This window comes from Salvelinus alpinus, chromosome 21 (genome assembly GCF_045679555.1).
Source record: "Salvelinus alpinus chromosome 21, SLU_Salpinus.1, whole genome shotgun sequence".
NCBI lineage: Eukaryota > Metazoa > Chordata > Actinopteri > Salmoniformes > Salmonidae > Salvelinus > Salvelinus alpinus.
The window spans coordinates 9,602,897-9,615,589 of NC_092106.1; the positions used below are offsets into that span (position 1 = coordinate 9,602,897).

The window sequence follows — 12,693 nt, forward strand, 5'->3', positions numbered from 1 at the left end:
CACAAACCTTACTCTTGGACCCTCTACTCGAGGCTCCTGTATCCTATTCAGAGGTTTTTCATGGACATCAAATAGAAGCTGCCTAGTAAACACAGCCATATTTCTTACTGAGCCGATGAGAGATGAGACGAACCCATTGATTCTTGAAGAATATAACTTATAACTGCTTCATGAACTTACAACTTTCTTATCCCCTCATTTCCCCAAATAAGTCTGGGACTGGGTGACTACGCAGTATCGAGGGAAAGATGAACAGAGCAAAGTACAGGGAGATCCTTGATAAAAAACCTGCTCCAGAGTGCTCAGGACCTTAGACTGTGTCACGATCGTCTTTAGGTGAAAGAGAGGACCAAGGCGCAGCGTGATATAGATACATCTTCTATTTATTTGAGAAGATGAAACAAACACGAACACTAATACAAACTAAACAAAAACAACAAACGACCGTGAAGCTACAAACGAAAGTGCAGACACAAACTACTAACGTCAAACATAGACAATTAACCACAACCTACCTAATGCCTATGGCTGCCTAAATATGACTCTCAATCAGAGACAACGATAGACAGCTGTCTCTAATTGAGAACCAATCCAGGCAACCATAGACTTACATAAACACCTACACTGAACACAACCCCATGAACTCTACCAAAACCCCCTAGACAATACACACACCCTAGACTAGACAAAAAACACACAAACATCCCCCATGTCACACCCTGACCTAACTAAAATAATAAAGAAAACAAAGATAACTAAGGCCAGGGCGTGACAGACTGGGGCGCTGGTTTACCTTCCAACAGGACAACGACCCTAAGCACACAGCCAAGACAACACATGAGCAGCTTTGGGACAAGTCTCTGAATGTCCTTGAGTGGCTCAGCCAGAGCCCGGACTTGAACCCGATCGAACATCTCTGGAAAGACCTGAAAATAGCTGTGCAGTGACAGTCCCCATCCAACCTGACAGAGCTTGAGAGGATCTGCAGAGAATAGGACAAACTCCCCAAATACAGGTGTGCCAAGCTTGTAGCGTCATACCCAAGAAGACTTGAGGCTGTAATTGCTACCAAAGGTGCTTCAACAAAGTACTGAGTAAAGGGTATGAATACTTAGGTAATGTGATAAATAGATTTGCAAAAATGTCTAAAATCCTGTTTTCACTTTGTCATTCTGGGGTATTGTGTGTAGATTGGTTAGATTTTTGTTAATCAATTGTGGAAGGACCACCAGAGGGCAGGCTGGACTCACGGATAGTAGCCCAACTAGGCATGTGAGTCAAGGGGACCTGAGGCAATTAAGCACAGCTGATGGTACTAATGACCTATGATCTTTTCCCTACAAGAGAGAGGCGGGAACCAGCAAGAAGGGAGGAAAAACCTATCTCTGGAAGAAGGCTACCAAGAGAGAGAAGCTAACCACGAAGAACCCGTGACTTTTGTTGTAGTTTAAAGATAATCGTATTGTGTTCCTGTTTCATCTGGAGAAGATGTATGTTTTTCCTTGGGAGATTTTCATTGATTATGTTGGAGTGTTTGTATTGACCAAAATCCCTCAATAGAGAACTGTGTTCAATCAAGAAACCAACTCCTGACTCGTTTATTCCACCTTTCCGCTTTAGAGTGACGCCAAATTACTTGGTCCGCTGAAACAATTCTAGAATGAGGCTGTTACGTAAACATTTTCAGAAAAAGTGAAGGGGTCTGAATACTTTCCGAAAATGTACAGGGCCCAAGTCTCTATTTTCATGAGTTAATTGATACATTTTTCTGGTAACCACTAACATTCCAGTAACAGCGTTCTTCTTCTGTGAAACAGATAATATATATGTGTACATGGATATACTTATGTGTCTACACAAGTCTAATACGACAGTTCTATGTGAGCAGGTAATCCGAACACAAAGCTCGTTTTTAATGACAGGTCTGGACACACAAGATATTGTTTGAATCTGGCTGAAGTGTGCAGTACTATTTATTAGTTGAAGCAAAAGTTACAACCAAATGTTGTGTTACAATACATCAGTCATGTTGAAAACAAAGGCAGAATAACATAGTGACCCCACAGTATACATAGTGTACAGTACCCCTAAGTGCTCTTCCAGTATAGATGTACAGTCCTAACCACATAGCAACCTACAAAACAAGACCCATTTCAGTTGCTTACATTTTAACACCTGAAACATTTGGTCCTTTCACCATAACGTTTCAATAGACAATTTAATATGAACCTATAGGTCTGTGCCAAAAATATTGTCCTATTTTACAAGGGTACAAAGCAGGGGAGTTTGATATACAGCATATGGTGACCAACTCTGATGGCAATTCTTGAAACCTGAACAAAAACAAGCTTTAAAAGATGTTAATGTAGACAGAAATTAGCCTTGAAATATCAAAACATACCTTAGAGATCCTACCTGAGGATAATAGCAAGATGCATACAACTCACTAACACTTATATAGTTGTCTACAAGAAAAAAGGTGGTAAATGTAAGGCTATGGTTACTGTATAATGACAAGCAGCTGCCTGTGAAGCTGAGCCTGTGACCTCTCCACAGTAAAGTGGTCACTCCTCAGTCCTGAGTTTGATGTAGCAATCATAGGAACGTGGCATGCGGCCAAAGCTGCAGCACGCTGGCTCGATGTTGATCTCCTCTGGAGGTTTGGTGCCGGTGAAAGTGAAGCGCTGCAGGAGGGAGGTAAAGAAGAGAAAGAGCTCCACTCTGGCTAGAGCCTCCCCAGGACACGCCCGCTTCCCTGAGAAACAAGAGAAAGGATAGAGGTCATTGTCAGTCAGCTGAGCCTATAACTGAATTGAAGTTGACCAGAGGTTCTCAGGTTTCTTGTTAATTTTTTTTTAAATGAGTGGGGAAACCCTAGGCTGGTGGATCAGGCTAGCTCCACCAGGCTAGGAAAGGCCCAATCCTCTCATATCTTTTAAAGTTTTTTGTGGATAGGATATAGAGAGATACAGGAAAGTTATTAGGAGTGTGCTGAAAAGCAGCGGGTCAGATTCAAACCAAACCCATGCTGGCAGCGGAACATAGTACCTCCAGAGAGGCAGCGGCTTACTGTAGACTGCAAGACCACCCCAGGCCACTAGGTTTCTTGTTTTTAACTCACATAATCCACAAACTACTTGGAGCATGATCTTACCCACTCCAAAAGCAAAGAATCCATCATTTTTCTTAAAGACTCCATTTTCATCCAGGAAGTTCTCTGGGTCAAACTCATCTGGGTTTTTAAACAATTTGGGATCAGTAAGCACAGAGGACAGCAGAGGCAGGACCATGGTACCCTGAAAGAATGACAAAATACCACCCATCACTTGCTATGAAAACTGCATGTTGATCCGTAAAATGTAAATCATCTTTTTTAAACAACAGTTCCACCACGTCGAACAAGATACAGTGAAATTGAACATTCAGTGTTTGTACAGTTTCATAATTGTGGTCACCTCTGGAATGTGGTAGTTGTAGAACTCTGTATCTCTCATCACTTTGTGGGGTATAGAGGTGGGAGTGAGGTCCATGTATCGCTGGACTTCGTGAATGACAGCATCCGTGTAGGGCATTTTAACTCTGTCGTCAACCGTGGGCACTCTTGAGCCAATCACCTCGTCTATCTCCTTCTGAACACTCTCTTAGGAAGATTTAAGTCACACTTTACATTACGTTCCACTGATACCATGTACAGATTGTTGTTGGAGTTATTACATGTCACTACATCGTAATAACACATTTCAAACAATTCATAGTCCAGAATTATACTTTTTGGGGGATTACAGTGTTTTCTAATAGGTCTAGGAGATTTGGACGCAATCGATAAAGACTTGGGTAGCAGGGTACCTTGAATGTGAGGGTACTTTATCATCATCAGAAATGATTGTCTTAGGGTGGATGATGTGGTTTCTGTTCCAGCAGCAAACAGGGTCCATGCAGTCATCACCATATTATCATTGTTGAACTCAGTGTTGGGATCATCTTTGTCCTAAGAGAAGAGAATAAGTCACCATCAGTTATGTAAGTAAACATCGACATCTGGTGGCTAGTTGTTGCCATCTCCACATACCTATTGCCACTAATTACGTTGGAAAACCAGAGATTGGCCTCTCACTTGTCTATTTACTCATGATAGCCGAACTAGCATAAGTGGACATGGATAGTATCTTAATTCCAGCCACATTCCATATTTTCATAATGTGTAAGAGGTTCACCCTCCAATGTGAGGATCATGCCGTGTTTTCTACCTCCAGCATTTTAACCAGGAAGGCCTCGATGAAGTCCTGAGGTTCAGAGGTGTCAAGGGTTTTAAGACGGATTTCTGCTTGCCCTTGTATGTAAGCTTTGGCCTTGTTTACGATAGCAAACGCCTCATGGTGTTTGCCTGGAAAGCACCAAACGATTCTAGGGAACATGTTGTACATCTGAAAGAAAAAGGATGGGGGGGGTTTTGTTAGTGAAAACAATGGCTTGGTCAGCCCAAGACCATTTTGTGCAATTACTGTGATAGAGCTTCAATTTAGCAGGGCGTTGAGAGCAATGGAAGATTCTATGAAAAGAGATGAGCTGAAAAGTTACTGTACCGCTCCAATAGGGCTGCTGAGGACATTGAAGTAGGCCTCAACAGCCTTTTGGATGAGCTGAAACATTGGGTCGTCATTTTCAAACCTGTGCCCAAAGACTATGGAGCAGATCACATTGCCAACACAATTGCAAAGCAATTCTTTGGGATTGACAACTGAATCTAGATTAGAGAAGGAAGGCAAGAACACACAAATACTTTTAAAATACCTGATTGGTTATCCATATATAATATTGTGATGGTGAAACTTTTAGAAATAGCTGTGAGAAGCAACAACTCGTTTTTCCATGTATTTTAATGTAAAATGGTACCTTTTCAATGACATGTTTACGTGAAAACCTTGCTGAAGATAATATACTGAGAATTATGTATACAGTTAAACCGATTACAGAATAATGTATCTCAGTTACACTGATTACAAAACAAACGTTACCCATGGGGTCCTGGAGGGAGAGGCAGGTCCTGGCAAAGTGCTCTGTCTGGTTTTGTAGTGCGGAGGTTTAACCAATGGTGGACTTACCATTAGGATCACATTATCAAGGGGCCTGGCTCGTGAGCTGGGCATAATATTATTTGTTGTTGTAATTAAATCATTTCAACGCTTTTTCCCCCTCATCCATCGACACACAATAAATACCCCAAAATGACAAAGCAAAAACAGGTTTAGAAATTTTAGCAAATTAAAAAAAAAATATTTACATAATTTACAGTGGGGCAAAAAAGTATTTAGTCAGCCACCAATTGTGCAAGTTCTCCCACTTAAAAAGATGAGAGAGGCCTGTAATTTTCATCATAGGTACACTTCAACTATGACAGACAAAATGAGGAAAAAGAATCCAGAAAATCACATTGTAGGATTTTTAATGAATTTATTTGCAAATTATGGTGGAAAATAAGTATTTGGTCACCTACAAACAAGCAAGATTTCTGGCTCTCACAGACCTGTAACTTCTTCTTTAAGAGGCTCCTCTGTCCTCCACTCGTTACCTGTATTAATGGCACCTGTTTGAACTTGTTATCAGTATAAAAGACACCTGTCCACAACCTCAAACAGTCACACTCCAAACTCCACTATGGCCAAGACCAAAGAGCTGTCAAAGGACACCAGAAACAAAATTGTAGACCTGCACCAGGCTGGGAAGACTGAATCTGCAATAGGTAAGCAGCTTGGTTTGAAGAAATCAACTGTGGGAGCAATTATTAGGAAATGGAAGACATACAAGACCACTGATAATCTCCCTCGATCTGGGGCTCCATGCAAGATCTCACCCCGTGGGGTCAAAATGATCACAAGAACGGTAAGCAAAAATCCCAGAACCACACGGGGGGACCTAGTGAATGACCTGCAGAGAGCTGGGACCAAAGTAACAAAGCCTACCATCAGTAACACACTACGCCGCCAGGGACTCAAATCCTGCAGTGCCAGACGTGTCCCCCTGCTTAAGCCAGTACATGTCCAGGCCCGTCTGAAGTTTGCTAGAGAGCATTTGGATGATCCAGAAGAAGATTGGGAGAATGTCATATCACATGTCACATTTTGGTAAAAACTCAACTCGTCGTGTTTGGAGGACAAAGAATGCTGAGTTGCATCCAAAGAACACCATACCTACTGTGAAGCATGGGGGTGGAAACATCATGCTTTGGGGCTGTTTTTCTGCAAAGGGACCAGGACGACTGATCCATGTAAAGGACAGAATGAATGGGGCCATGTATCATGAGATTTTGAGTGAAAACCTCCTTCCATCAGCAAGGGCATTGAAGATGAAACGTGGCTGGGTCTTTCAGCATGACAATGATCCCAAACACACCGCCCGGGCAACGAAGGAGTGGCTTCGTAAGAAGCATTTCAAGGTCCTGGAGTGGCCTAGCCAGTCTCCAGATCTCAACCCCATAGAAAATCTTTGGAGGGAGTTAAAAGTCCGTGTTGCCCAGCAACAGCCCCAAAACATCACTGCTCTAGAGGAGATCTGCATGGAGGAATGGGCCAAAATACCAGCAACAGTGTGTGAAAACCTTGTGAAGACTTACAGAAAACGTTTGACCTCTGTCATTGCCAACAAAGGGTATATAACAAAGTATTGAGATAAACTTTTGTTATTGACCAAATACTTATTTTCCACCATAATTTGCAAATAAATTCATTAAAAATCCTACAATGTGATTTTCTGGATTTTTTTTCTCATTTTGTCTGTCATAGTTGAAGTGTACCTATGATGAAAATTACAGGCCTCTCTCATCTTTTTAAGTGGGAGAACTTGCACAATTGGTGGCTGACTAAATACTTTTTTGCCCCACCGTACATACACTACTGTTCAAAAGTTTGAGCTCACTTAGAAATGTCCTTGTTTTTGAAAGAAAAGCAAATATTTTGTCCATTAAAATAACATTAAATAGTTCAGAAATACAGTGTATGTTACGCCCTGACCTTAGAGATCCTTTTTTTTCTCTATTTTGGTTAGGTCAGGGTGTGACTAGGGTGGGTAGTCTAGTTTTTTCATTTCTATGTTGGCCTGGTATGGTTCCCAATCAGAGGCAGCTGTCTATCGTTGTCTCTGATTGGGGATCATATTTAGGCAGCCTTTTCCCACTGGGTTTTTGTGGGATCTTGTCTATGTCTAGTTGCCTGCGAGCACTACATTAGTTTCACGTTTCGGTTTGCGCTTTATTGTTTTCTGTGAGTGTCATCCTCTATGCTCTATGCACGCTGCGCCTTGGTCCATAAATTCAACCAACGATCGTGACAGTGTAGACATTGTTAAGTTGTAAATGACTATTGTAGCTGGAAACGGCAGATTTTTTTATGGAATATCTACATAGGCGTACAGAGGCCCATTATCAGCAACCATCACTCCTGTGTTCCAATGACAAACTTGGATTAGCTAACACAACATATCATTTTAAAAGGCTAATTGATCATTAGAAAACCCTTTTGCAATTATGTTAGCACAGCTGAAAACTGTTGTTCTGATTAAAGAAGCAATAAAACTGTCCTTTAGAATAGTTGAGTATCTGGAGCATCAGCATTTGTGGGTTCGATTACAGGCTCAAAATGGCCAGAAACAAAGTACTTTCTTCTGAAACTCGACAGTCTATTCTCGTTCTGAGAAATTGAGGCTATTCCATGCGAGAAATTGCCAAGAAACTGAAGATCTCGTACAACGCTGTGTACTACTCCCTTCACAGAACAGCGCAAACTAGCTCTAACCAGAATAGAAAGAGGAGTGGGAGGCCACGGTGCACAACTGAGCAAGAGGACAAGTACATTAGAGTGTCTAGTATGAGAAACGGATGCCTCACAAGTCCAAAACTTCATTAAATAGTACCCGCAAAACACCTCAACGTCTCAACGTCAAAAGTGAAGAGGCAACTCGGATGCTGGCCTTCTTAGAAGAATCTTGGTGGTTCCAAACTTCTTCAATTAAAAAATTATGGAGGCCACTGTGTTCTTGGTAAACTTCAATGCTGCCGAAATTATTTGGTACCCTTCCCCAGATCTGTGCCTCGACACAATCCTGTCTCGGAGCTCTACGGACAATTCCTTCTACCTCATGGCTTGGTTTTTGCTCTGACATGCACTGTCAACTGTGGTACCTTATATAGACAGGTGTGCGCCTTTCCAAATCATGTCCAATCAATTGAATTTACCACAGGTGGACTACAATCAAGTTGTAGAAACATCAAGGATGATCAATGGAAACAGGATGCACCAGAGCTCAATTTTGGGTTTCATAGCAAAGGGTCTGAATACTTATGTAAATAAGTTATCGGTTTTTTATTTTTATACATTTGCAACATTTTCCAAAAACCTGTTTTCGCTTTGTCATTATGGGGTATTGCGTGTAGACTGATGAGGGGGGGGGGAAGTATTTAATCAATTTTAGAATAGGGATGTAACGTAACAAAATGTGGAAAAAGTCAAGGGGTCTGAATAGTTTCCACGAGACAGAGCGGCGCCGTTTCGCTCGAATGCTTTCTCCGATGAGATAAATGCGCAAGTGGCTGAAACTAAGTAAAGTAAAGTAATGTGAATAAATGATGGTTAATAAATGAGTAACGGGCAGTCACGTGTATTAATTGTTTAATTCTGTGTTATAACAACATTTAAACAACATAATGCATACTGCACTTCATGTTTTTTTTTTTTATTACTGAAACCGAAAACCGCAATTATCTGATCAAAACGACCTCAAACATCAGTAATCCCGCAGCACTAAAAAGGTACATGTTCACAGGTAAATGACATGTCTATACTATAAAAACCCTGTACACCCCATGGGTGTTACTGTTACTATATTCTGCAGTAAACCATGTATCTTCAGTTTCTCACATTCCAACAACCTGAGTAATATTGCCCATAAAGTAATTATAAAATATATTTCCAAGGCAAGAAAAATACTAAGAAAAACAATCTACCTCCATATTCACTGAAGGCTTTCACCAGCATCTTAGCCTCTTCTTGGACACGTTCTTCAATGCTCCTGCGCCCCATCCCAAGGGTTTTCAGGGTCATCAGCGAGAACCTGCGAAGATCTTTAGATCTCTTCCCACTGCTCACCAACACCCCTACAGTAAACAGTATGACAGAAGCACAAAGAGGAAGAATTAGAATAGCATAACATAAACCTAATGTAATGTAATTTCCACACAGACTGACTGTAGCAAGGTCAATGACACCCACCCACTCCCATTTAAAAAAATAACAAATAATCACCCACCATATCCTTTAGTGACTGTCATGATCACGGGGTAGTTGGCTCTGCCGCTGAACTCTTCTCCTTGTGTGACAAAAGCATCCTTGATAGCCTGATAGCCAGAGATCACCACTACAGGTTTGGAGCCCAGCCATACAGTAAACACTGAGCCATACTTCTTACTGAGCTGAGGAGAGAAGAACCACAGGATTATAGTTTGGGAACCAGTACAGTGATGTCTCAGATCCCAGGTTCATATGGAGCACAGCTGACAGTCCTGGGATGTATGACATGGAAATTAAATGATTGTGGCCCTGCTATTCCTTTGGATAAGTGGTGGAGCAACCCAAGAGAGCAAGAAATGCAGTGGCAAATTGATAGAGTACATTATACACACTTAGATATCGAAAATGTGTCAAAATAAATGTATTTATAGCATGTCATTTTATGTTCCCAACAGTAGCGGTGTGTGGGTAAAATCCCTGAGGAAGTCGAGCCTCCCCAACCATATTACAACCTATGTGTTGTGATAATTGCGTTGCTTGCTCCATAACCTTTCAATTCATATGCCTTGCAATATATAGGCCTAAAGGCCGAGCCAATAAGAAGACCATTCAACCACACCCGTAAGTGAGGACTGTATATTCTTTAGGTTAGGTTTACTTTATGTGTTCGCACCCGTGTGATGGTTGTAACATCCACAGTTATTTAGATTGCATATGTTTATAAGAACTGAGGTCGGGGCTGTAACTGACAATTAACCTGTAAGTCTATGTCGTTGGTTTGTTATTTGAATTGTTTACGTGTTTGCTATGCGGGGGAAGTGATAAGACAAGAGGAACTACGTGGCTAATAACTGTTGTAACGGGGATCATTATCGTAGCAACACACCTTTGGGGTGAAGGCAATCACGCGCTGTTTTAGCTAAGTTTTCATGTCTTCCGGTGTAGTTCGTAAAGGTTGAAGTGTGTATGTTAGAATGGTAAAGTTATAATAATTAAGGATGAAGCGTGAATTCATGCCAGGAATAATAAGTGTGAAGTTTTTGATTTCCTCCCTTCTGTAATAAGCAGCCAATGAGGTATTTTTCCTTTATTCATGTGTTTAATCTGATACTGTTATAGCTCCGGCTAAACTGTTTATGTATGTAAACACTTCAGAGTTATACCAAGCTAATAAGTCACAAGTCACTCGTAAGACAAGAAGGTTGTACGAGTGTGCTTAACTATATTTTCATTTACTTCATAGTTCTCACGGAAGGTGATAATTCTGACTACAACTACAGAATAAAGCCGCCAGTTAAAATCAAGGAACGGTTGTGCTCGTGGTTACTGGAGGGGCTACAGGGCCGTTTGTAAACTTTAGTTTAACTTTACTCAGAAGTATGCTGGTATTACACAGTTCACATGGCATATCACTCCCGCTGTCTGGCTACCGTAAAACATGGAACTGGAATCCCAAGTACCAATACACGAACTGGATTATGGTCTAATGTTCACTACATTACACTGGTAAAGGCACAGATGACAGACAGGTAGGATTCCAGTTGAGGTGGTTTAATAACGGTTAAGATGCACAGGCACAGAACAGCACCGCACAGTGTATGTAGTATGGATGGGATAAGGCACTTAGTGGTCCGGCAACTTGCTTCAACCAAAGTGTGTGTGTGCGTGCGTGGTCTGCAAGTAAAGAGATAAATAAAGATACAATAGTAAATGACAGAATACAATCTCCAAATCACATCTCTTATAAACAATATGCATGGTTTAACATGACTATGATGACTTAATGCTATACAGGACCACACAGCGCAAAGAAACTTGAATCTGACTACTCATTTGACATCATAGGGGAGCCGCAGCACCTGTACTACAAAGCATACCACCATCATCTTCAGTACAAGGCTACAATTGCGCTATTAACTTGAATACCTCTAAACAGTGAAATATGATCTAATACCCCTATAATGATGTACCATACATGTATACAATTACAGGGCATATAAACGACGCATTGCCCTATACAAATACAGGGCTAAATGTCCGAAATGATGACAATCAAAACAGAGCTAGCCATGCACAATAGCTATAGTAGCTAGTGATAGAAACGACTAATTAGCATAACCATAACTACAACATCATCGGCGCAGAGCGCAACTTCAGACATAGACACCTGAAAGATATGAAATATGTACTTACATATCAACAAGGACTTGGCTAACACAATGAAAGCTAACTGGTAGGAAAATAAGAATGGCTGGAACTTTCTCTCACTTGACTTCTCTCAAGCTGATCTTCTCTGAGCTGGAGATCGCCCAGCATGCTCTGCTCCACTTCACCAGTGGGCGGCAATACAGCTCTGATATGATGAACTAACATTACTGATATGATTAACTACAAATACTTCACAGCCTTTTGTAAAACACATTTGTTTTATCACAAAACCAGAGAGCAACCTCTCTCCAGTGAAGTCCACAAAGCATATTGCATGTACAGTAACAGACAATTACATGACCTACAGCATGGTCAAGCAAGTTCATGTTTCCAACATTTTCAAACCACTAAACAACAATTGATTTAGAATGAAAGAGTTACCACAAATCGAAGAAAACAGTAGCTAATCCAGCACCATTTCAACTTCAACATTTCAGCATCATCAAATCACCTCTGCTTAGTCTAATACAGTGACAACTAAAAGATACCAAAAACAATTTAGTCCAATCAACATAAGCTAAATATGACGTGCCTGTCCATGGTTCTGATTTCTGGCCTTCGTGCAAGTAGAAAAATATGTTGACTCACCCTACTTCTAGAGAAATGCCAATGCCATCAACGTGGTTAGCTTTTAACAGTTAGGACTGCTATTTCTTGTCCCGGAATCCCTCTGAACCGACAGCTTGAAGTCTGCTTGACAGAGCCACTAACCTAGCTAAGCTGCTAGCCATCAAGCTAATGAAGTTAGTCAAAGACAAGTTTTACAATGGAGCCCTCTTTGTCTGGAGAAGTAAATTAACGGTTCCAGCACTGTAGGAGCTGAAACTACTACGCTTTGTTTCGAAGCTCAAGTAAATGACATTACTAAGCTGCTCCCGAATGTACCACTTCAGGAGATAGAAATTGATTCTATCGTAGTCCATGTGGGTTTTAAATGACATTCTGAAGGGCAGCTCTGAAGAATTGAAACTGGATTTTAAATAGCTGATTGACTCTCTGCTAGGCACTAATAAAAAGACCCATCATATCTGGCCCTGTTCCCTCTCTGAATCATGACATTGAGCGCTTTAGCAGGATTATCGCTCTTCACAACAGGCTACGTGATTATTGCAGCTCAATGGGTGTAACTTTTGTTGACAATTTCGATACCTTTTGGAAACAAAACACGTTTTATAAAGAGGATGGGATCCACCCAAAGCATTTGGGT

General features: G+C 41.1%; 1 protein-coding gene across 2 annotated transcripts; it reads right to left on the minus strand.

Annotated features, from left to right (window-relative positions):
• Positions 1 to 1,955: 1,955 nt before the first annotated feature.
• Positions 1,956 to 11,933, minus strand: LOC139547765 (cytochrome P450 2M1-like). 2 transcript variants are annotated; one of them, XM_071356829.1, is made up of 9 exons: positions 11,868 to 11,933; positions 9,298 to 9,460; positions 8,996 to 9,145; positions 4,584 to 4,744; positions 4,248 to 4,424; positions 3,847 to 3,988; positions 3,456 to 3,640; positions 3,155 to 3,296; positions 1,956 to 2,755 (listed from the first exon to the last, which is right to left on the minus strand). In XM_071356829.1, the coding sequence occupies exons 1-9, from the start codon at positions 11,916 to 11,918 to the stop codon at positions 2,565 to 2,567; spliced, it is 1,362 nt and encodes a 453-aa protein (XP_071212930.1). In that variant the 5' UTR covers positions 11,919 to 11,933; the 3' UTR covers positions 1,956 to 2,564. The 2 variants fall into 2 exon arrangements, with proteins under 2 accessions (XP_071212930.1, XP_071212931.1); XM_071356830.1 differs by lacking the exon at positions 11,868 to 11,933 and adding an exon at positions 11,472 to 11,493.
• Positions 11,934 to 12,693: the final 760 nt, after the last annotated feature.

Excerpts from the sequence above, each read along its gene's own strand:
- LOC139547765 (XM_071356829.1), bottom strand. The coding sequence starts at position 11,918 with ATGTTGAAGTTGAAATGGTGCTGGATTAGCTACTGTTTTCTTCGATTT. Across the intron at positions 4,425-4,583 it reads TCAGCAGCCCTATTGGAGCG|ATGTACAACATGTTCCCTAG; the intron begins GTACAGTAACTT and ends TTTTTCTTTCAG. Across the intron at positions 3,641-3,846 it reads AAAGTACCCTCACATTCAAG|AGAGTGTTCAGAAGGAGATA; the intron begins GTACCCTGCTAC and ends AATCTTCCTAAG.